This window comes from Argopecten irradians, chromosome 8, assembly GCF_041381155.1.
Source record: "Argopecten irradians isolate NY chromosome 8, Ai_NY, whole genome shotgun sequence".
Taxonomy (NCBI): domain Eukaryota; kingdom Metazoa; phylum Mollusca; class Bivalvia; order Pectinida; family Pectinidae; genus Argopecten; species Argopecten irradians.
The window spans coordinates 39,560,590-39,586,109 of NC_091141.1; the positions used below are offsets into that span (position 1 = coordinate 39,560,590).

Sequence of the window (25,520 nt, forward strand, 5' to 3'; positions counted from 1 at the left end):
CGATTATAATAGCTACAATCCTGGGATGGTAGCAATATGGTTGAGTGATATTCGGCAATCCTCGGTCAATTCCGGTAATCAATAGACGCCACCTATGATTCTAACAAACACGGAAGATCGGAATTTATACATTGATATATATAAAGCTATAATGTCAGTGTTTTCTTTTGTTTCGATATATATATAAATGCAATGTTACCAATGCAGTTTTATTGGATGTTATGGTATGTAAAAGTAATAGGAAAACATATAGCAAATTTTAAATAGCTCCTTAATTATATGCATCTAAGTCATGATAAAATTGACCAATTGCCAGACGGCATTGTAACGGCCAAGTGGTATGACCAAAATCACTATAATTCAGGTAGCTTGTCTAGCCGTTACAAAGGTTGGTTATCAATCTGATTGATACCATATCTATTAAAGACTCGACTAATGGTCAAGGAATATCCCATTAAAATCTATTATAAGTGATAAAAGTTTGTTGTAAGGCATCTTCTTCCACAGCGATCTTCTTCGTCTCAGCAGCTGCAGCACCAATAAGTCATTCCAGTCTTCAAATATAAGGGTTGATGGAGTTGTCTGCCCTTGGACCACTAGGTACAATGTATATTTTATAAAACAAACCTGAGTTAAATAGGTATGAGGTTTCAATATTCTCATATTAAACAATCACTGTCACTGAAACTGTGATTCCTAATTAAATACATCAAATACAACCAAGAGTTAAATAAAGTTAAATGATTTAATTAAGTTTGGAATATATTACAATACACAATGATACAATCCTGAAGATCTATTCCTTTCTCACCGCACTCTCACAGTAGCTATCCTATTATTTTCTACCAATAATTTATAGTAAATTCAGCAATCTGCAGCATTCAAACATGTAAAAATAATTCCCTAAACCTTCCGAATAAAAATGAATCTCTAAATAAAAATCTACAATGGATAATAACGATAATTTCACCAATCGATTCTCTAGAGTATTGACGATGTAATTCGTTCCCAAATACTGACATAATAATCCTATAAAATACTGGAAAACTCCCCACATATAACACGTACACATAAATAATGCCATGAAAATACAGCCGCATTGGGGTCGAGGAAACACCACTTGCATTCCTAGCGGAAAGGTACACAGAGAGACATCACCAGACGTACTCACACCTTGACTCCTAAAGCAGAAGTGAAATCCAAACCCCATAATAACCGAACCATGCTGGAGCGTTGCTGGAAAACCATAGTAACCACGCGAGAGATTATTCTATTACTGGATTCTAGTTGGGAAAAGTTGCGTACACAGTGTGCAACATTTGTATCATACGTAATAAATCGACACATCCTAACCTACAAAATTAGTTGTAACTTGCATACGTACTGTACTTACATCCGAAACCCTGCTATACTACTTGCTCGTACTAAAAGTAGGAATATGTCACACGCGACAACTTGCGTACTACGTCATTTCCGTTTCATACTTCCTGTAACTAACCACGCTTTCTCGATGGATCGCTCATTGTTTATCTGTATATCACCAATGTTCTGATATTCATACAGATCGTAATAATATCACACTAAACGTGACACATCACAGAAACACAAGATCTCATCTTGTCACTATATATAACCACGACGTCATTACTTAAGCGAACAAAAATAACATTTTATCTTGATTAATTATAATGAGTAGGTACAGTATCTTGATTGTGGATCCATTTCATCATAATATTATACATAAATAACAAAGTAACTTGTATATAGTGAAAATAAAGTAGAGGTATATTAGACGAAAATAACATCAATGCACAGCGATAAGTATCTATTGTAACAAACTTCATAAAATTATTGAACAAACATAACGCCATTTTCTCTGGCGGTACTCAGTACCTAAACCGAGTGCGGTACCTACCCGCATGGGCAGGTAACTCTGTAATATCTAAATGTCATGTAATAAATATCCCAAGACACATTAAATTATGGTGACATTACAATATATAGTGGCATTATCAATGTATATAACGCCGCATGATTGTTTCAGTAGACTGAAATGTCACTTCCTTCACTGCCTGAATTTCCATGTATTATATTCTGTCTTTGCATATTATAGAGTTATCTCCCTTGTGATTAGTACCGATTGTGACGTCATTTATTCATGAGCAAAAATAACGTCGTTTTCGTTGAAAACTGTCACTCACGGACTAATATTTACATTTTCACTGCCACCCCACTATGTAACCTTAGCATACACAGTTGACGTTCACTTATGCATGGACTGGCATTCGCTTATCTTGACGTCATTATCATTCTGGTGTCACAATTGTCGCACCAGCGATCATGGAAAATGGCTGTTCGAATGACTAATCCGTCCTTGACGATAATGAAATAAGTTTTCGTTATATATGCAAAATCTTTAAAGTGTTATCAAATGTATACATTACATAACAATCAGATACTGACCCGTAAGGGCAGATAACCAAATAAACCATTTATTGAACTCGTTTAATCATTTCTATATTTAATGTAACATCATCTACGTATAGTATATACGTATATGTAAGGCGTAATTCAACATCAATTTGTGGAATAGCAAGCAAAACATGGTAAATGCTACAAATGCAAAGAATAAGTAACAAAATGGCAAAGCACCAATCGCTAAAATAGGGCATTAACGTTAAAGATCACAGCAGACTCTAGATCAACATTCGATTTCAATGTCATTGTCACTTAGAAATGTTTACAAGCTAAAGTCTACTCATATTGATTTTTATACAATGGACTGGGGAAATGTCCGGGTGACTAAATTTTCAGAAACACCGAGAGAGAAAACGAAAGTGAACACCTGTCACTGATTCTAAGAATGACGGATTTCTATCAATCTAAATATTTGACCATGTATAAGTCTATTCGTTTTTAAGATTTTACACAAAATGCAAGTATATTTTAGATATGCATACTACTACGAGAATGTACATACATAGTGCCGTCCGAAAAGTTTAATGTTATAACTTATAACTTATGATATAGACATATACGTGTACTTTTTTAAGGGAAACAACTCGTGCAGCCTTAAACTGACACATTATAAAACCTTTTAATTTAACAGTTCCAATAAATTTGATAACCGTACATGTGGGTAACGGGTAATATGTGTTTTATAATATGAGTTGGTTGAATTGACCCTGTGGTGTCAAACAAAAAGGCGTGAAATGAATCATTTGGTATACAATTTAAAAAAACAATCTTGTGGTATATTTTTACTATGCTGGATATATGTGGTATTGTTTATTTGTAACTCTGACGCAATTTCCATACTTACGAATTACGAAGAGCTTCTGATGTTTTATTTACCACCAAAATTACCACCATTTTGAATATTACAATGCTTACAATGCACAAGTTTTAAGTTTAAGAGTACGAATAGGATATGAAAATGATTTTGGCAGTACTGACAAAAATCAATATGTTTACATCTACAGTGCAGCGAAATGAGTACATACGGTCATACCATGAAGCTAAGTTGTGATCTACAATTTCATTTAACATTAATACAATGTAATACATAATTGTAAAGTGATTTATGCAGGTATGTTTCTATGAAGATATACATAAGGCACGAAAAAAAGAATTCTACAGTGCTTAAATTCTGTCTTGTTAATAATGTTCACAAGTCATCATACATTTTTGTCTGGCCATTTGAATGATTTTTACAGCTGAATTCATTAAACCTGATAGCTGTCAATAGATTACTGAAGGAAAAATAACATGTCAAAATTTTCGCCATCTTACGGCACATATAACTTAAAATTTTGCTTTTTCAATCAAAACATATTTTATGTTAGCTTAAATACAAAGGTCAGAATGAAAAACGTATATGAGAATGTCATAATGAAAAACGTGTATGAAAATGTCAGAATGAAAAACGTATATGAAAATGTCAGAATGAAAAAACCTATATGAAAAGGTCAGAATAAAAAAAACGTATATGAAAAGGTCAGAATGAAAATGAAATCACGATATTGAATATTGAAATACATGTAATATGTTATATTTCAATGATTCTTCCATGTGTTTGTGCGTACTACCACGTTACTGTTTGTCGTACAGTGTAACCTGTCTAAATCGGATGTCATGGTGACCAGCATATTTGTCCGGTATAGCCAGGTTTCCGGATTATACAGCTTTTTGGTATATATTAAGAAGTACAATTCCATACAAGTAAGCTGTAACACACATGGATCCGTATAAGACAAGGGCCGGTTTGACATGTATAATATGACAGTCTATACATATTGATAATTTCTATTATGTTTCATGAAGAGTCAGTCGGTTTATTTTTTTTCTCTGCGTTTTTAATCTTTGTCAAGTAGCGTTCAAGTACATAACACATGTGATAAGAATGGATTTCACATTACATATTTTCCTAATCACTGCCTTTTAAATCTCTTAGTTAGAAAAAGAGAACAAGTATTTTGACGACTATGTTCAGATTCAATGTGTTCTGGCCCAAGTTTCACCACTGTTCCTTAACTGAAAATTTTTAACTGAAAATTTTCCGTAACAAATATTGCATTAAATTCGATAATTTTATTATCTTGAGCCCTTCGGCTCATTGGTGTGAAATATATATATTTGTATTTACAGTACATCTAAAAAAAGGCGTTTCTTACTTTAAGGCAAATCAGTATTAATTATCGATTTTTTTATAATCTAGAAGAATACTCTAGATTCTTTAAAAGATACGGATTACACAGTAATCATGTGGGTGTGGGTTTGTGTTAGAAAAATCATTCGTTTACACAATAAAATACTCATCCTAAAATCTGATTCATCATTTGTTGTGTTTCCTTTCAAAATTCAAGGCGGGAAAATGGGTTTACATGAATACAGAGTGGTTCAAACAACTACTGTTTTGCTTATAATTTCGCTTTATTTCCAAATGTAATACAACAAATATAAATAACATGAAACAAATATAATCTTCAATGAGTTATATATATATGAGGTTTTATGAAACGAGTCCAAGAAGTTTTTTATGTTTGCGAGCCTTGGCTTTGTGTCGCCTCTATCATGACGTCACAATGGATTTCCTGTTCGACACAGCCAATGAAAATCACTCCATTATATATAACACTAGTGACATGTAAAAGTATTACAAAGGCAAATTCACAGGATATTAGACAGAGCGTGATAAAAATGTATATTACAATACAAATTATGAATTGCTAAATAAAAAGAACCGGCCACCGTTAAATGTATTAGGAACTTTCGATCACAACAAATGAAAATAGAGTGTTTTTGAAAACAATCTTTAACCGATGTATTAATAAACTAAATCATATGGAAATCTACACAAAATCATAGGTTATCTTTATATTGCCTGATCCAAAAGGCCATGTGCTTAAGCGATACCGCGGCGACCGTTTGTCCGTTCGTCCGTCCGTCAAATATCGACATCTTCATAACCGCTGACCAGAATTTAACAAAATTTGACTTATGTATTTAAATTATTACTCTAAATTGTATAAATGGTCGGGCTGATTACCTTGGGGCCTGAGTGGCGGGATCAAAAGGGGTCAATTTGACTATTTCCATCTGACCGACTTCTTCTTTGAACATATTGCATTGAAAGCATTCTCTTGGGTGGAGATTCAAAATTGTACACATTGTTTGGCTGACCCCCGGGGGCCTGAGGGGTCGGGCCAAAAGTGGGCATTCAGGCTATTTCGATATGCACTACTTCCTCGTAAAACTCAATATTCATTGAAATAAACCGTTAAATCATAATTAATTTTAGATCTTATGTTTAAAAAACGTTTCCTTTAACACATTACATGATGAAACCAACTAAAACAACAAAAATGATGAATACTTCAAATCTAAATCATCAAACAAAACTCTATGACGCACATCATAGATAGCTATAAGCACATGGCTCACAAATCACGTACGAAATGCCAACGACATCAATGTAGCATCCCTTCCCCCATCCTCCGGGGATAATGCATATGAAGGAATATTCACCTTCGATTTTATGAATTATGTACTCGCACAATAACCGCAAATATTAAGATGAAGCATCAAATAAAACCACAAATTTGTTTCAATACAATTAATCTAATTAAAATTATGAGCGGTTATGACAACATGGTGATATTGTAGTTATTATACACATTTTTTGCATCTTGTGTACATTTATCGGTATATATAAAGATCAGTTAAGTAATTAAATAGTGTTTTTCCTTTGTTTAACATTAAAGAAAATAAATGACTTTTTATAATAGTCATACATTGAATAAGTCCTAATATGGTTATATATCGATTTCCTTTAATTTACTACTATGTTAACTTAATCAAAATGAAATCAAAATGAAATCAAAGCTAAAATCAATACATTCACAGATTACTGTAAGGAAGGGAACTGTCGTGACAGTGATATGTAACTGCAAGGGGATATTTCATAACAAGATGTTTTATCAAACTGATCAGATAAATTGAAATAAGCAAATATAATTGCAATCTAGTCCTAACCGAGTCAAAACAAGCTTATCACCATACACGGATATAGCTTCGGGTAGGTTAAATACCGTCCACTGCCGTTAACAGCTCCCTGACGTTTGTCCCGTCCCCCCAGACATCTGTACCACGTTGTGTGATCTATGTCCACAAACATAGACGTTACCCTCCCCGTCCACGTCCACTCCATATGCGGCCTTTACTACACCGGCCTTCAACACGTTCTTGTGTAGATTGTCAGTAGACAGACTACCGATGGCCGTACTGCCAGCAGCGTTGATGTGGTAAGGGACGAAGAGAATCCCGGTACGGTGGTCGTGGGATAACGTGTACATGTATATACAGTTAGGACCTTTGTGTAGCATCTGTTTGTTACCGTCCGTTGTCACCCGGTACACTTCTTTACCTGAACTCACGATGAACTCTCCATTTCTGTACGTTATACCATAACATATTTTCCCAATGTTTATTACATTCGATAATGTAAGTTTAGAGGATGTAACTTTCACCACATGTACACCATTACCTATCGCAGCTGCAACAGTAGTGTTGTCAACCAAACGTGAAATCAAAAGGGTTTCCAGGAAACCTTCAACTCATCCATAACATCTGCCCGTCAGTGTTATCTTAATTTCAGCTTCTGATTTAATCTCCTACAACAATACTGCCATCAGGAATGATAACAACTCGCGAACAAAGCAATCGTACTGATCATGTTCACTTTTCTTACCTCCATTAGGTCACATTCTGATAAAGGTTTGGTTAGGCCTGAGTCATCTGTAAATTGTCTCTGTTGCTTTGGACGACAATTTGGCACAATCAAATTGCCACTGCCGGATTCTTGACTGGGACGAAAAAGTTTGAAAAAGCTGTCCGAATTGTTTTGTGTACATAGTCATCAAAGTGCACAACAAAGCTTAATGCATATGTATATTGGGACGAAATGGCGTTGCCAATTGACGTAACAATATGTAGAAAATTTATTTGATCTGAAGTGCACGTAGTAAAAGGTCATTCGAACATGACCCCTTATGGGATATTGTCAGATCCTCTATTGAACGAAGTTCAAGGATCTGTATTTCAATACAGGACGTATCATTTAAGTTTTAAACACGTACGTCTGGACCCAACACGCAACTGCGGTAATCCAGCAGGTGGCGTAGTGCGATAACTTCAATTTTGACATGAGATCTACCAAGGGTTTTTAGGGAGAGTATCGTAGTGAACACCTTTGGCCAGCGAAGTTGTGTGTATTTACACTTTGTTACTAAGAGTGTACCATACATTTAATTTGATGCTGTAGAGACAGGGACTGACATTCAAATGATATAATTCAGTAATATGATTCTTGATGTTTTCTACAAATGTGTTTCATTGAAAACGTACAGGTACGTTCAGTTTAGACTATATGCATATGGACATCAGCGGGTGACTTACCTTAGGAAGATAACCAATGTCTTGTTATGAAACTAACAGTTCATCACCATTTTCCAATCTACATTGTAAATTAAAAATGTATCTGACTTTATTTTATTTGTTCTTTCTATTTAAGTAAGTTAATTGATACAGTTGTGAACTTTCACAAGTTATTGTTTTAAAAAAAAGAAAACATGACAGATATAGCGTAAAGATATATTCACATACTCACCAATTTATTACAAAGTTAGAAATTGACCCATCCCCAATCGGAGCTAAGCTCCGCCCACTTTCCCGAAGCATGGTTACTGTTGCTAGGTCGGACAAACACTGAGGAAAGATGGCGGATGCTGCGATAATCCGTGCAGCAACTTGAAGGATCTTCCGCACGACTTTTCTTTAAAAGTATTCAAAAGAATCCATCAGTTTAAAATCAACACAATAGGCTCCTATGGCTTTCAAATATTTTATCGAGGGGTATATTGGGAAAGTTAAACTAACAAAACCAGCATCGATGAACTGCCAGTTTTCGCTAACAAAACCAGCATCGATAAACTGTCAGTTTCGGAGCCAACGAAACAAATGACCAGCCGCATCTGCTGCATCTCGACATAATACAGTGAGAATATTCTTTATCTATTTGCCCATGTGTTGCAGGCCAAGTAAAAAAACTTTAACTGTATATGCAGGCTTTCCATGTGTATTTATAAATGTTTACAAACATTACCTTACCTTTGGCTCCGCCCTGCCTCGCTCGAATGACAGACAGTTCCGAACGCAACTACTCAGCGATACGTAGGCACTAGCACGTCAGGAAGTACTTCGTCTACAGTAAATAAACACGGCTTTAAACGAATCAAGGATAATATCATCATAATGGGTAGCTATCAGGTTACATTATTTCTTCAAGTAAAAGGCAGTCGATAAGTTAAATTTATAAAACAACTGCGCTTGTTCTACTGGTAAGTTGTTCGTTAATAGTTGACCGGTGGTTTACCTCTTGTCGTAGTAACTCGTCAGTTTGAGGTCACTGGCAGTTACCCATCGTGATACATATATGTATAGACATAACTCGGGGTCGGGTCAACAGACTGGCTAATTTTATTAGATCATATTGTTTTATTCTCACCGTTTATCATGTCTTGTGCTGGTCTACTAGCAATAGTTTATGAATTCTATAGCAAACCAACTGAAGGTCTTACAATGTAGGTCTTAATATTAGCGACACGCGACAAAAGTGCTCTTACATCTCTTGATCAGAATAAAAACAGTGAAAACCCCACCGTCATATTAAACACAACACCACCATACAATAGCTTTATATTATATTTTGCAAGGCAAGAGCCTTTCCTTTTTTTCTTTCTTGAATTCTTAGCAAAATAAAGATACTAAAGAAAAGTCCTAATGATGGTCTTAATATATATCATATAAAAAAAAACAGGACATCAGTAAAATAATAACTTAAAAATACAAAAAAACCCTGTGATAATGAGAAGGAAATTGGTGAATTTGAATTTGAGAAAAGTTTTGGAATGATGTACAACAAACAGTTTAAAACAAATATTTCTCTGTGTTAAGGGAACTGGTAAAGAAAAATTACAGAAGTATTCAAAGGTTTAGATGTCATTATTGGTACCACCAGTTTATACTGAATTAACCTGTATGTCTGATACCTTTTGATAACCACATATTCAAATAACCCCCATAAAAAATAAGATTTTAAAAGTGAACCAGCAAGAAATCAATTTCCATAGACTGGTCTGTATACCAGAACCCATCAGACCGCATTGCAAGAAATTTTAATTGCTCAACTGCCCCTTTAATTGAACCTCGTTCTTACCAGCATAATTCTCTTAGGCCTTATTTCATTGATTTTCGCTTTTAGGTTTTATTCTCGCTTTTTTCTATTCTTCCTCTCTTACAATTATTTTAATTTAACTTTTGTTGATATACTAAATTTTACCCAACGGTGAAATTAAAATTAAACAAAATTTTATACCAAAAATTGTGTAATGAATATCCAGAGTTGAAAATTGAGGGAATAATAACATTCCTCAATCTACGAATTGAATGTTAAAATCCTTTGTTCGTTCTTGATGCCTTCCATAATCTATGTAGGTATCTCCCAATAACAAAGCTTTTTCAGCATTTCCCGACAGAATCACATCACCTTGACTGCTTGAATATTACTACTTGTTTAGACAACAATAAATTTCATCAAATAAACACAGGTATAAAAAAAATTGAATTGAAACCTATTGGATCACATTCCAAGAGACTCATAAGGTATCATTGTGTTTGTAGACTTTTATTATACGAGTGGGTTTGTGGAAAACGAAGACACAATGATTGTTAGGATGTAGAACTCTTATATTTTCATGTGCCAATCATATACATCCATTGTGGTTGGAAACTCCAGAGACTGAAGAACTTTTGCGGCATTGTGTTCAAATATAACAATAGCTCTTGATAGGCCAGAATCGAAACATTCACCAGCAGAAAATCATAACAAAAAGTAAACATTAAAGATCCACCAATTCCATTTTTCCAGCTTGGGGAACAAATCACAATTGCAAGTTTGGTTTCTAATGACACAAATCTGTTACCAAGATTCACTAATCAAAGTCGTGACGGACTTTCAATGATAACTACATGTTAATAACAGTTGATTTTCAACAGGACAGTGGTACATAGCACTTCTTTCTGTCTTTTGGGTCAGGCAAGTTGAATAGGATATTCTGGCAACAACTCTGATACAAAAAAGTTCACAATATAATCATAGATCTGTTGTGTTGTAAATCCAGTGTTAGTATCCTGATACTGCTACCTCATTTACCGTCCTCAAGTTCCAAGAACACTTAATGATGTTATCTGCTTGTCAGTTTTGAAACAGAAGAGCTGAGCAAATTGTCTCTTGTAATGGTATGGTATCTGCATAGAGTGTCAAAGAAGAGATTTTTCCTGTCTATGTTGGATTGTTTCTCTTAATTGCCCAAATTACAAAACGTCCATCGGATCACCACCCTTGAAATCAAATGGAAGAGACATATCAAATATCATATATAGATATATAGTAAATTAATTTCCATAAACTCAACAACAATGTCTCTAAGTTAGTTCTTGACACTAATCTCTCATATAGACCTTTTGAAAATCAAGACATTGTAATATGAAGTTTTATTTTATTTGTCCCTCAGCATATATTATATAACATTTTGCATTGAGGTTAGTTTATATTAAAGCCTTGAAAGTCTGTTTGGTCAATACAAATAATTAGTTTAAATAATTTTAAAGACTTATTAACATAAAATTATCCTGTAAACCCTTGTTTGATTATTATGTATTTATTCGTTAACAGTCTCAGCCTCTCCAAAGGAAGTTTGGATGGGGTCGCTTCATTTTGAGCCTTGACATTCTTTAAAGGCCCACTACCTTTCCGAAACGGCTTTTTAATTTTTAAAATAGGAATGTAAAACGAGATCAATAATTTTGTAGAGTCGCAGAAGTTATTAACTATACGTTTACTAGCACACTTATCATTATCATCACCTTCAGAACTGTTTAATTAGCATAAATAAAATGTTAATTTTCATAACGCGGGTCGTTTTATGTTTCCCGCCGTCGTCCTAAATGCCGTGCGGTAGTTGACTATCACTGCGCCAGAGGGCAAAACAGCGAAATGAATCTCCGCTGTTATCGTACATCAGACAGGAAATCTTGCATATGTTTGGTGTTGTAACCTCATCTTAAGCCATCGATATATATTTTCTTTTGTTATTAATGTTTTTAAGAAACCTTTAAATTTTGCTCCGGAAAGGTAGTGGGCCTTTAATTTCAAACTCTCATATATAATTTTATCTCAAAACTTTATTAACATATGCACTGTTGACAAGTAAACATATCATGAAATTTAAAATAAATGCATCTATTTGTGGAATATTAAGAAAAAAATCTGGATTCAAGCACAAGTAAGAAAATTTTTACAATTATCTTCAAAAAGTGTTCCAATGTTGGGTAGCGTCCCGTTACTCCTATATAGAAACGAAATTGATTTGATTTCTATCGCATCCTACACTTGCAGCTGCCTTAATATGAAAAAAAATTATGAATACACTCGTTAAATAATTAAAATTGTGGTTGTGCATTGTTGGCTTTGGCGGCATGCATCAGTGATATACACTAATATGAAATTTGAGTATTGATCTAAACCGTTAAATGGATCTTTTCTCTGCTTTTCAAACTTTAAATTTGTGTTGCTTTTGTTTCTATTTGGTGGCGCCAGCATGCAATCAGGAGAATAGGGTCACTAGAGGAACCTACATATGATATTTGAGAACAATCCCTTCAATACTTTCTGAGAAATAGCGGTAACAAACTGTCCTAAAAGGATTTATCAAAATCCATAATGGCCACCGGTCGGCCATCTTGTTGACCGATCAGTCCAAAAATGCAATATGCACAACTGGGGTCCTAGGGGAATCGATATAATACATATGAAATTTGAGAAAGATGGCATGCTTCAGTGCTTTAGACTATAAAAAATAGCGGTAACAAATTTAACTATCAAAAACCAATGATTTTACCGCTACCTGGCGGCCATCTTTTGTTGGTTACGATCAGTCCCAAAATGCATGGCGGAAATGCACTAATAGGGGTCCTTAAATGACCATAGCTTTTTGCTTTAATCAATATTCAAACGGGTAACAATACTTATAAGAAATCCATGGCACCAATCTTTAACATGGGATAAACTTTAATATCAAAATCAGAGATGTTCAACATTTAGCCGTAACAAACTTTAACAAATCAAGATGGCGCCTTGTCGGCCATTTTTGACCGATCAGTCCAGTTTTTCGGGCAATATGCACAACTGGGGTCCTAGGGGAAGTACATATGATCCATTTACGAAAAAAGTAACTTTCTGATTTGTTTTTGTTTGAGCATGGCAATTAATATTAACTGCATTCATGTAAGACATTATGCTTTGTGTTGCAGTGTATGTTGTTAGGACCTCAAAATACTGCTGTTATTCATGTTGTGTGTCCTTTTGTGTTGTGGAACTTTTTGCCCTGTGCTGATAAAAAATTATAGTACCAATACTTTGAATTTAAGCCGAAACAATCAAGCAATAAATCACTCTTACAGTTAAGTGCTTTTTCCCCTACAATGGAACCAGTGTCCCATATTTTTCAGCGGGTGGAGGAGCTGAAACTTGGGGTTTACAACCATTACTTCAAAATTGTGCAAATCATCAAGTGTTCATTAAGGATGTACTTCAATTACAAAGTTCCCCATTGAAGAATTAAAATAAAATTTAGTCTTAACTTTTGAAAATAACAAACTTTGATCTTTCAAGATGGCTGCACTCTTTTGGCCCTTGTTGACCGATCAGTCCCTGTGACAATGATGCACAACTTGGTTCTAGGGGAACCCTACATTGCCAATTTGAGAAATTATCCCTTTTTATTACTTTTAGAGAAATAGCGGTAACAAGAATTGTTAATGGCACTGACTTACGGCGGACGGACGGAAGGACGGACGGTGGTCGGACGGAAAATTTTGGACGACGTTGACCAACGAAATGGCGATTTGAATAGCCCACCATCTGAATTGATGGTGGGCTAATAAAAAGGGCAGCAGTTCCACTATACAAGAGGACACAACACGAACATACTGCAGTCTCCCAATACACCCAACTCGCACAACATACACGCAAACACACCGCATACGTGGGAGGCTGTCTTTACATGACCATAGCTGTTAATAGGACGTTAATAAATTATATCCTAAATTAAGTCGCCTTTTACAACCATGCAATAGGGGCAGCAGGTATAATGCTAACGTTCTACCTGCTGATTATTTACTCATTGTTATTTAAGTATTTAACATTATTTACAGTCATTTAGGGATGACCTAGCATGCATGGTTTTACAGGTAGCCAATGGGAGTATCTGCAGAAAAAAAAACATCAGAAAAAGCTCATATGTTCATTGAACTCTCAACCAAAAAGTGTAGGGCTATATCCTTAACCTCAATTGTGTCAAGACGTCCCCACATTAATTTGAAAGAAACACAACCACATGCCAAAAACATTTAGTTGCCTTCTTTTACCAATAACTCTATTTAGTCTATATGTTTTTTTCTGGATGCTCCCACCAAATCTGGCGTAATCCAGATGGGAGCGCAGAATTCTTTGATACAATTAACGTCCTATTAACAGCTATGGCCTCCCATGTATGTTTTCTTGTGTAAGTGTGCAAATATGTAAGTGTTTTGCGTGTTATCTTTTCACTAATGTGAGACGAATGTATATTCATGGAGTCTGTGGACTCTAATTCCTTTTCTTGTGTATAGTGGAACTGTATTAATTGCCCTTTTTACAATACGCAGTTGCCTATTTGCGAATCATAACAAGCAGCATTTGTAACTTGGGAAACGTTTCTTTATTGATCGTAGATCCCGTAAAAACACAACCCCACCATAAATTACAAGTCCACACCATATATAGAATTGAACTATTGTCAACATTAAGTCGTCCCATGTATGGTCATGTCAATATGCTGAGTCGCTTTAAATCCATATCAAGAGGAGCAATAAACCACTAACTTTTATAGACATTTTGGACATTTTCTCGGCCAGGTGACAGAACCCAGAGCCTTCCTCACAGTGGCGAACGCTCAACTCAAGGCCACAAAGCTGATAATGTGCTGGAGGCATTATTAATAAAGATAAAGTTGTCAGGATGTACAAGGGAACAGATTCCTTCCTAAAAGTCGCCCTGAAAATTATAATCATGCAATGTTTTACAAATTCTTACGCCCAACCTGCAGGGCCAATCGATCAAACAAGATAGCGGTTAAAGTATGACACCCAATATAGTAACCTTCCTATATCAACATATATTTGAAGTATTTCTGAAATTCATTCATACCCTCTACACGAGCAAAACTGTGGAGTTGGTTGCTTTTTTATTAATTAACGTTCTTAATTGTAGTTAAAGATCATTTCTCAATCAACGGACTAACTTAAATTGATACAGTATTATTGTTGATGACATGACTAGCTTAAATTGATAAATTATTGTTGATAAAATGTGGTTTCATGAGTACAAAACGTAACCTCTTCCAAATGTACAGATGACTAGGAATAATTTCTACACACATTCGTGTATTACAAAAATAAAGTGCACCAAGGTGCCTACCTTGGGAAACTGTAAACATATATAACAGTGTAAAAATAGTATTGACGAAATGCTTGTGAAATATGTTAATTTACGAGGTGCGTGTTTTTAACTGCCATCTAATACTATGTTATGGCTTTTTGTATATACCAATGATATGATTAATCATACAAATTTCTAACTTTCATAGCAAAATTGAAATTATATCTGGTTACTTACTCATTGCAAGTAAAAATGTAAACATTTTTGATAGGAGTTCTGGTAGGATGCTGACCATCGTAGCTTTATACCAGGAAAGCTGAGCTTAATATTATAAAATTTAATTTTTTGAATCTGTTTTACAACGTTTTTTAACAACGGGTTTTTCTGTAGTTGGCTCTGCATGTACATTAGCCTTATCATCGTCGTCAAATAGGTCCGTATAGCTTTTTGATGCATGCGTGGAGCGTTGTATTTGAATGAATGATTGACTCTGATGTTTTTGTGGAATGCATTTCCATTTAAAATAATTTGCATACTTCATGATTTACAGAGACCAAAAAATATGGATGGTCCAACTTTAAAAAACACACACAAGGTTGGGAAATCAAGTTTAGCTCCCTCTACTCTCTAGCCCTGTCTAGCTGATCTCTGTATTACTACAATCATATTACCAAAATCTCTATTTATAATGGTTAATGTGTTCGTATTTTTAAAACGAGAGCATGGGGATCAGTATTTGGCCATGATTGACACCCATCTGATACCAATGGATAGCTACTGTTAATAAATAAATAACAGCTTTTTTCAATAATACTGACCAGTTTCACAATTAGCATTACATATATAAGGATTGGCCCTGCAGGTAGGGCGTAAGAATTGTACCTGCTGCCCCTATTGCATGATCGTAAAAGGCGACTAAATTTAGGATCTTATCTTTTCTTTCTCCCTAAAATTACTTTGTTTCTTCCTAGAGTCTCCCTTGACATCACCTCACTTTTGGCCTTTGGTTGAGCGCTCGCCCCTGTGAGGAAGGCTCTGGGTTCTGTGGCCCCCCCCCCCCCCCCCCCCCCCCCCCCCCCCTGGGCCGAGACACACCAAAGTCTATAAAAGTGGTAGTTTCTGCTCCTGCTTAGCGCTCAGCATAACGGGAGTGGGACGACTGGTTTGGCCCGTTGTCAGTATAATGTGACCGGGTGGGGTGTGTTGCCTGGTGTCTTCGGGGGCATGCTTCAGTGATATAGCACTATAAAAAGGGCAATAGTTCCACGATATAAGAAGACACAACATGAATATACTCGATATCGATAAATTATGATACAATAAATGTACATTGTCAGTTTAATAAATTCAAAACTTTTCTTGGTTTCTCCAAAATCGATCCAACTCAGTTTTGAACATATTGATATTTGGTGGCGAAATAACTCGTTCAGAGATTTTGTTCCAGATTGTTGCTGATCTTATTGGGAAAAAATTACGTAATCTAGTTGAGGCTCGTTTTGGAAAAATAGTTTTTTTTGTGTTGAAACAACGACTGTTGCGTTGAGTGATATCATCCCCCATAAATCAACTAAACTGCTGCATTCCTTGTCATATTTTTCACTTTTAATTTTGTAAAGTTATATCATGTATCGCCTTACTCTTAGCGTTGAAAAACATAGTTTGTCTGACCTCTGGCTGCAATCCAGGTTATGCTTCCTTAAGGGATTCCTGGCCCTGCAGGTAGGGCGTTAGAATAGTACCTGCTGCCCCTATCGCATGGTCGTGAAACGCGACTTAATTTAGGATCTTATCTTTTCTCTTCTTTCTAACTGACTTTATCTTTCCTTATGCCTCCCTTGGCACCGCCTCACTTTTGGCATTGAGGCGAGCGTTCGCCCCTGTGAGGAAGTTCCCTGGCCGAGACACATCAAAGTCTTCAAAAGTTTCTGCTCCTGCTTGACGCTCAGCATACAGACAGTAGGACGACTGGTTCGTCCGTTGTCATTATAATGTGACCGGTTGGGGAGTGTTGCTTGGTGTCTTCGCAGACCTGCCTACCTTTATTTGCTGTGAAGTGTGGTTCGTTGTGTAAAAAAGTAAAAAAGAAAACGTAGTTTTCAATATGTTTATATGACATGCAGATTATGAGAACAAATAACAACCACTTGGAGTGTTATAACACTATCATAATATTTAATTCATAAAGATGTTTAGTTTGATTTATTTGTTTGATGTCGTATTACCAGCCATGCTCATTAAATTACGTTTCCTTCATGTGTGCGTAATTCAATTAGAAGCTTAGCCTTGAAATAATCTTTTAAATAAGAATACAAAAAAATGCCAATCAATATATGAGACACATGGTTTAGGCTTAATTTCACTCACCGTTGGTCCTTTTGCATTCACTTTTGTTTGATTACTTTAACATCCTATTAACAGCTAGGGTCATGTAAAGACGGCATCCTATGTATGCAGTGTGTACCTTGTGTGAATGCGAAGTGCGTGTTTTTGGGAGACTGGTATGTTCATGTTGTGTCTTTTTGTATAGTTGAGCTGTTGCCCTTTTTATATTACTATATCACTGAAACAAACAATCATCATCTCTTGCTTTGCACACCGCTTCTATTGTTTTTTTTGAAAATATGCTGTGCGTACTTGGATGACTTCATAACCACGTTTCTTTTGTGATATGTTTTACAAAATTTTCACAAAATACACAATGTTCATTATAATCATAGCTGTTAATAGGACGTTATAATTAATCAAACAAGCAAACAATGGCCATTGAAATTAAATGTTGGTGCGTAGTGAACGACGAACCGGGTATTGTGTTTGCGTTCACAAAGTCTATTGTGTTTGCGTTCACAAAGTCTCTCCGGCAAAGCTGGTGCACTTTTTGTTCAAGACAAGTTATTTAAACTACTCACGTTGTTTATCGTGTCACTTCCCTTCTGGCGTAGCTAAACAACGTCTATACCGTCATCTAGTTGATCATCTACACAGATTACGCGGCATTCCATAACAACCTAAATCAATTGATCAAAATTATAAGAATTCTGAAGCTAAGTAACTTACAAAATTTAAAACAACCTGAAAACATATACTTCAGTAGTCATATCATGAAATCCTTGGGTATCGGAAAAATAATTCAGTTATGTTAGATGGTTACTTGTTTATGTATTTAAAATATTATATTAAACGGTTGATTACTCAGCCCTGCAGGTAGGGCGTTAGAATTGTACCTGCTGCCCCTATTGCATGATCGTTAAAGGCGACTAAATTTAGGATCTTATCTTTTCTCTTCTTCCTAACTGACTTTATCTTTCCTAATGACAGCCTCACTTTTGCCATTGAGTTGAGCGTTCGCCCCTGTGAGGAAGGCTCTGGGTTCTGTCCCCTAGCCGAGACACACCAAAGTCTATAAGAGTGGTAGTTTCTGTTCATGCTTAGCGCTCAGCATACAGGGAGTGGGACGACTGGTTTGGCCGTTGTCAGTATAATGTGACCGGGTGGGATGTGTTGTTTGGTGACTTCGACGGCATGCTTCAGTGATATAGCACTATAAAAAGGGCAATAGTTCCACTATACAAGACGACACAACATGAATATACCGCAGTCTCCCAAAACACGCACGACATACACACAACACACAGCATACACGAGATGCCGTCCTTGCATGACCATAGCTGTTAATAGGACGTTAAATAATCAAATAAACAAACTATATTTTAAATATAAGCTTTACACGGGATAATTACTCAAAATGCAAACGAAATTCAATCGAAATCACGAATTGATACGTGTTTTATTTTGATGCAAATAAGTACGCAGAATGAGTATGATTACTCGAGTTTGGCTCAGAAGGGCTTCCATACTTTTTTTCGCCGTACAAAAACTTTCCATTATATAATGCGTCGCTGATCGATTTTTAGATTTCAGAGTGAATTAAATGATAATTTAAGACATTTACAATGTATATGAACTAGTGTGAACAAATGAATATTATTAATCACATTTTTATTCTCAATAAACAGTCTAAAGCAGTTATGTTGATGGCTGTAAACAAGCCGGTACAATATTAATAATGCATAATAATGATAGACCATTTTTAATTAAAGTCACAAAAAATAAGCATCGTTAATTAAAAAAACAGACTTACCAGGAACAAAACGCAGTAGCGTCGTCTGCAATGTCATAATTCTTCATATTACCTCCCTTCCAGAACTCTTCCGTTGTACGGAAGCCAATAAAAGCTGTCCGCTGATGTCCGTTTTTACAGGATTATAATCAAGAGATCCAAGAGGAATCTTGGCGCCCACCAAAGAATGATCTATGTCTGACAAACGAAAAAGGGATTTTTTTTCTGCTTTTCAAACTTTAACTACATATTTTTTTATAAAAAAGAAAAAGAAATATGAGAAAGATCCTTTGAGTACTTTCTGAGATATATATAACAGTAACAAACTTCAATTATCAAAATTCAAGAGGTCTACCTGTCGGTCATCTTTTTGACCGATCATTCCAAAAGTGCCATATGCAAAAATAAGGTCCTAGGGGAACATGTAAAATTTGAGACAGATCACTTCAGTAATTTCTGAGAAATAGTGGTAACAAGCTTAAACTATCAAAATCTTAAATGGTGGTCTGTCGGTCGGGAACCAACTTTTGTTCACAGCTTGGCCGCGTGTACTTTCCTCTGTTTCGATTATCTCCTCAACACCTATATCAGTAATATTAATGCTCTCTAACTACTGCTCGGATTGCTTTAGTTCAAAATATTCATGTTCTGGGTTGGCAGACTTGAACAACTGGGTATTCATTAACCATATCATGATTCATCCACACATACCATCTTTGTATCATGATACATTACGAAAATGAATAGTCTGAAGTTTTTGTGTAGAAGTTTCCTCAGTTAATACTTCCATAACAGTAGAAAATCAACAACATGCGAACAGAACAGCACATATGTTTACAGTGAGCTTTCGGACCCATACTCGCAGCTCAACCACACAATGCACCACATACGACACTCAGATTTAATGTAAAAGTTGTCTTTTCTGATGCCAAACGTAAATACCTAAGAAAGCTGTTGGTGTATAAAATAATTCGCGTCACAGTCCTTTGTCATTGGAAGCAGGTAAGACTCTAATGTGTCAACTTGAAATCTGTAAAAACTATGTCACTATTGAAATTTTTGTATCCGTCAACACTTGGCACTTTCATACAGAATTCTTGCTCTATCACTTCCCTACCAAAGTTGTTATTTCTATCATTTGCTTTAAGTCTGAAAAAAAGAAGAAATTAATATTTAACAAATAAAAAAGGAAAGCAAAAGGTATAATATCTACTGTTACCATTTACCGGAATTATTGAAAAACATGCACATGTTACTGTTTTTGAAATAGTAGGACATCTTTGAAACTAAAATATAATGAAAAAAATGGTATACTTTACATTATGTAATAAATACATTCATGTAACAGTTCAACATGGTCATGTAAGGACGGCCTCCAATGTATGCAGTGTGTTGCGCGTATGTTGTTTGAGATGCGTGTTTTGGGAGACTGCGGTGTATTCATGTTGTGTCTTCTTGTATAGTGAAACCATTGCCCTTTTTATAGTGCTACATCACTGAAGCATGCCGCCGAAGACACCAAGCAACACACCCCACCCGATTACATTATACTGACAACGGAAGAACCAGTTGTCCCACTCCCTGTATGCTAAGCGCTAAGCAGGAGCAGAATCCATTTCATTTATTCAAACAGATTTTAATTAATCTGTATGTATAATGATGCTGGTTGTCCACTCCTCCATTAATCTTCAGTATGTATTTAGATTATCGACATGTATTGCGGTATTGTCTTTATACTATACATTGTACATGTATAATGAATAATCAAATAAATATGATAACTTTGTGTGTGTGCTTTGGTATGTTGAATGTTTGTAGGTGTTCTGTACAGGACTTCTCCACCTATATCACTCCAGTGTCGATAAAATGCTGCAACATAAATAGTACTGCTGCCAGGTGCTTGCATGTTCCATGCGGGCATTTACCTGCTGGACACTCACAGTGGATATTTATTGAGTCCCCTGTCAATCTGATTAAAATACAGATCCTTATAACCACTCCGTTAAATATCCCATAGGGGGTCACGTCAAGATAACCTTTATACCACGTGTACTTCACATAAAATGCAGGTTTCACATCTTGCTACAACAATTGAAAACGTGTTGTGCTCTTTGGACGAGATGACTACATACACAAAAATAGTTCTGAAAACATTTTCAAACAATTTCGTCCTCTGAAATTCACCTTCAATATTTTGCAAGCAGCAATTTGATTAGCAATTTCCAAAGGTCACCTGGACATGACCCCTAATGGGCTGTTGTCAGATCCTCTTATCTAACGTAGTGATAATAAGGATCTGTATTTTAACCAGATTGGTCCCCTGTCAGCTTATCCAGCTTCAAACTTGCAATTTTAAGATAATGAATAAGGATCTGTATTTTAACCAGATTGGTCCCCTGTCAGCTTATCCAGCTTCAAACTTGCAATTTTAAGATAAAGTATATGTTATTTGTTATTAGTAGCAATAAAATATAAGGTTACACATCCTCGCACTAGTTTGGTATATTAATATTTTAAAAGTCGGCTAACTAGATTTAAACGAATGTTATTTCATAAAATCAAATATATGTATATAGATAATTTATTTTACACAATATACTTTGATTGTTCTCTTTATCAGTATAAAACACAGCTTACTACTTTATGCTTGACACAAATAAAAATACATATATACAGGTAACCTGTTCTACATGGCAGCACTGACTGAGCCAGTAATGCATACATGCTCTTTGATGAGCATAGGGCAAGCCTTTACCCTGTCAGTGAAAGCCATGCCTCATTCTTTAATGCCCCCCATCGTCTTTACAAAAGTAGTTCATACATGAACATTATATATACTATAATCAACCAGAACTGGTATAAATGTAGGTGATAAGTTTCACTGTGATTTAATTAAAATAGTATTTAGGAAAAGTATGTGAAAAGTACGTTTAAGAATTATTAGTAATGTTGAATCCCATGTAATATACAGCAAAAATTCAACATTTAATGAAGATAGAAACTGAATTCTTTCTAAAACTGTAAGGTGTAGAATACATTTATAATTACCTGCCATGCTGTACAAGAAGTAACTTTCTATCTACTCCATAGTTATCTTTGGCAGAATAATCTTATGCTGTGGCTGCATCTGATGAAGCCTGTAGAAGGCCACCCGAACGCCAAAGGTTCTGGTAGAGTAGTTAACACTGCGAGGAAGACACGCGTATACTTCCTGCCTTCCAACCTAATAAAATTATATTAATGTTAAAGATGCTCCGTCTCTGATAAATGGTATTTTTTCACTATCAAAAACAGGAGCAGACGATTTAGTACTTTTCTTAAATTACAAAAGTTACTTATTCTACACCAATACCACCATTGAAAAGTTTCAGCTTCTAATTTTACTTCAAGTTAAAAATTTGAAAACTAATCAATTGCATCCCGAAAAAAATACGTGGCACTGTATCCTATATGGAATTAAGTACTGATTGCGCATGCACCAAAGGCGAAATGAATTATTTTTTATCATTTTGGTGCTAATTAGACATATATATATATACGATTAAACACAAATTATTGCTAAAATGATGGGTATCATTCATGCTCTGTCGGCGGTGGAGCATCTTTAAACATGTAATCATTGACAAAGAAGATCAGATAGTTTATTTATTTCTGGTTCAGAAATTATCTCCTGACAGTATACACATACATGTGTATATGTGATCAAAGATGTACAAAAATGTACTTACATGTATAAACTGGTCAATCCTTGATGTGATATATATATGCAAGACCACACACTTGTGTTTTTCTAACGAATCAGAAAGCACGAGTTTATTGTGCGGACGAATATATTCATGAGTGCGCGGAGCGCACGAGTGAATATATACGTTCGCGCAATAAATGAGTGCTTTCTGATTCGTTAGAAAAACACAAGTATGTGGTCTTGCTTTTATCACATACCTTCCCTATTTGATGTAGATCGTTTTATTGACTTTGAGATGATTAACAAAAATCCAAATGTTCAGTTCGCATCGTCTTTCAAAAACCGATCTGAACCAGTTTCGGTACAAGCCACTGCCTTGCTTGTCAGAGAGAGGAGAGAAAATGCTACAAAGTGTAGATTTTGCAAACTATCTCGTTTTTCGAATTGAGTCAGTGAAATTATAACTCAACAAGTAAGATACAGGTTTTGATTTTTATACATGACAATAATTTCTCGTTAAGATTTACAACAATTACTTGTAAAATAAGATAAAAAAACACAATAACATAGTAAGTTCTCCCAACTCGCGATATCATGGTCTGATCGTGACGTCACCGACATCGGTCACACACTCAAAATTTCCCACGGCTTAACTTCAGTCAGAATCGGAGTCCGGTAGCTGAGCTATTCGTTTGTACTTGCGAGGAGGTGAAGTGTTATGAGATGTTGACTGGGATGATATTTGGAATGAGATATTGAAAGTTCCACCACTGATATTTGCACCAGAAAACATTCCCGTCGCAAGATTTTGTAGGCTTACGTCTTTCTCACAACACGTGGTGACATCTGGTAAACTCTTCCTGTGTGGTGTTTCCGTCATGATCATAGGCCTGCGTGATACTGTGGAAGTTACACTGGAAGCTACACTGGAGGATGCAGCAGACTTTTTACACATTTTGAAGAATTTCGCACATTTTACGCTGTTGGTTAAATGAGGCGACGGCATAGTTATTTACGCTATTTACGTTTTTGTGACCAGATAACTGCATAATTGTCGTAGGAGCAACACCTGAATGAAGGAGTTTTGTACACAGTGTCTTTCTCAAGGATTGGTTCGTTTTCTTACCAGTTAAACCAGCATTACTTGCCATTGTTTTCATCATTACACCAAGTTTGTTTCTTCCGACGGGTTGATTTTTGAACCACTTCTGACCACTGTTGTTTTGATTAACAGCAACGTAAAATGGAGATTCCGGTGTATTCATCGCTTGAGGTCGATGCTTTGCGTACAGTTTGTAGGCCTCGATCAGACATCGCGATTTATTTTCAGGATTTCCAAACTGTTTCGGATTAAACGATCTCATGTGAGTACTGTTTCCCCCTCTTGTTTTTTGTTGTTCTTTCGTTAAATTCCAGGTATTCTGATCCAGTTTCATCGTGCTTCAATTCTATATCTCCCCATTTTAATTGTCTGTTTTCATCACACCCCCTGAACCCCAAAAGTTTAGTGTTATTGAACCAGACGGTGTTTAGCAAAGCATGTGGGTTGTCATGACCCAGCTGACCACATTCCCACAACATTTCCTCCTCGTTGTCTGAGACAGGCTGAGCTTTATTGGGACGATTCCCAAGTCCTTTCTGTTTCAACTCTTTACGCCGAGACTGAAGTACCTGACGACTCGTGGCAAATAAATCTGAGGTTAAAATGTTGAAACTATATAACCATTTTCTCTCAGATAGCGGTCGATACCCCTGTGAAAGCTGGTAAGAGTATCAGGCTCATAATTAGAACCATCATTCTTCTGAAGGGACAGCAAAAACCCACCAATGTATGTATCTAGTTCAAATGGCAGAATCTGAAGAACTTCCCTGGGGTCGGACCTAGGAGGAGCTTGGATCCAGTCTTTGAATCTTTTAATGCATCCCTCAGTTTTCTTAACAGTGTTTTCATTTCTTTTACTCATGATGTAATTTCTCAGATCTGAGACACCGGAAGTGTAAATATTGGATGGAATAAGGTCATCGGCGTCGTCTAAATCAGATGAAACATGGCCATGGGTATCGGGGGTGGGGTCAGGAGGAGGGGGAGCACAAGACGCGATAGTTGAGGATGATGAACTAGATCTAATTTCATTTCCAGACTTCGATGTTTCGTTACCTTCAACTTGAGGAATGCTTGATTCATCATCTGTCTCTGGATCCATCAGTAAATCATGTAAAATGTCGAAATCCCCAACAAATGCCATTATAAACAAAGCCAACACCGGCTCTGATAACAAGGTGTAAGCAGCTTCTAAAAACTTTTATCAATATTGATCTTCTTTCAAATTGTGGTTCGGAATATATAAAGATGTGTGAAAATAAATGTAAAAATAAATTCTGGAGTGATGTTTTTAAATCGTGGTATATGTTAAGCTCAAAATATAACGAGAAAATCTGTCAGGAAAACATTTTGATGGCTCCTATTTGGTATAACAGTGATATTAAGGTGGATAGGAAGATAATCTTCTATAAAAACTATTATCAGAAAGGTGTGTGTATCATAAATGACATTGTTAAGAGTGTAGAAGGAAGTTTATTTTACACATATCAAGAATTTATTCAGATTTACCAAGTTAACA

At 35.7% G+C, this 25,520-nt stretch overlaps 1 protein-coding gene and 1 pseudogene across 1 annotated transcript; both read right to left on the reverse strand.

Moving 5' to 3' along the window:
* Window positions 1–23,554: 23,554 nt before the first annotated feature.
* Window positions 23,555–24,229, reverse strand: LOC138329896 (uncharacterized; annotated as a pseudogene).
* Window positions 24,230–24,249: 20 nt separating this feature from the next.
* On the reverse strand, window positions 24,250–25,145 carry LOC138329897 (uncharacterized). Its single transcript, XM_069277184.1, has 2 exons — window positions 24,725–25,145; window positions 24,250–24,593 (listed from the first exon to the last, which is right to left on the reverse strand). The coding sequence occupies exons 1-2, from the start codon at window positions 25,143–25,145 to the stop codon at window positions 24,250–24,252; spliced, it is 765 nt and encodes a 254-aa protein (XP_069133285.1).
* Window positions 25,146–25,520: the final 375 nt, after the last annotated feature.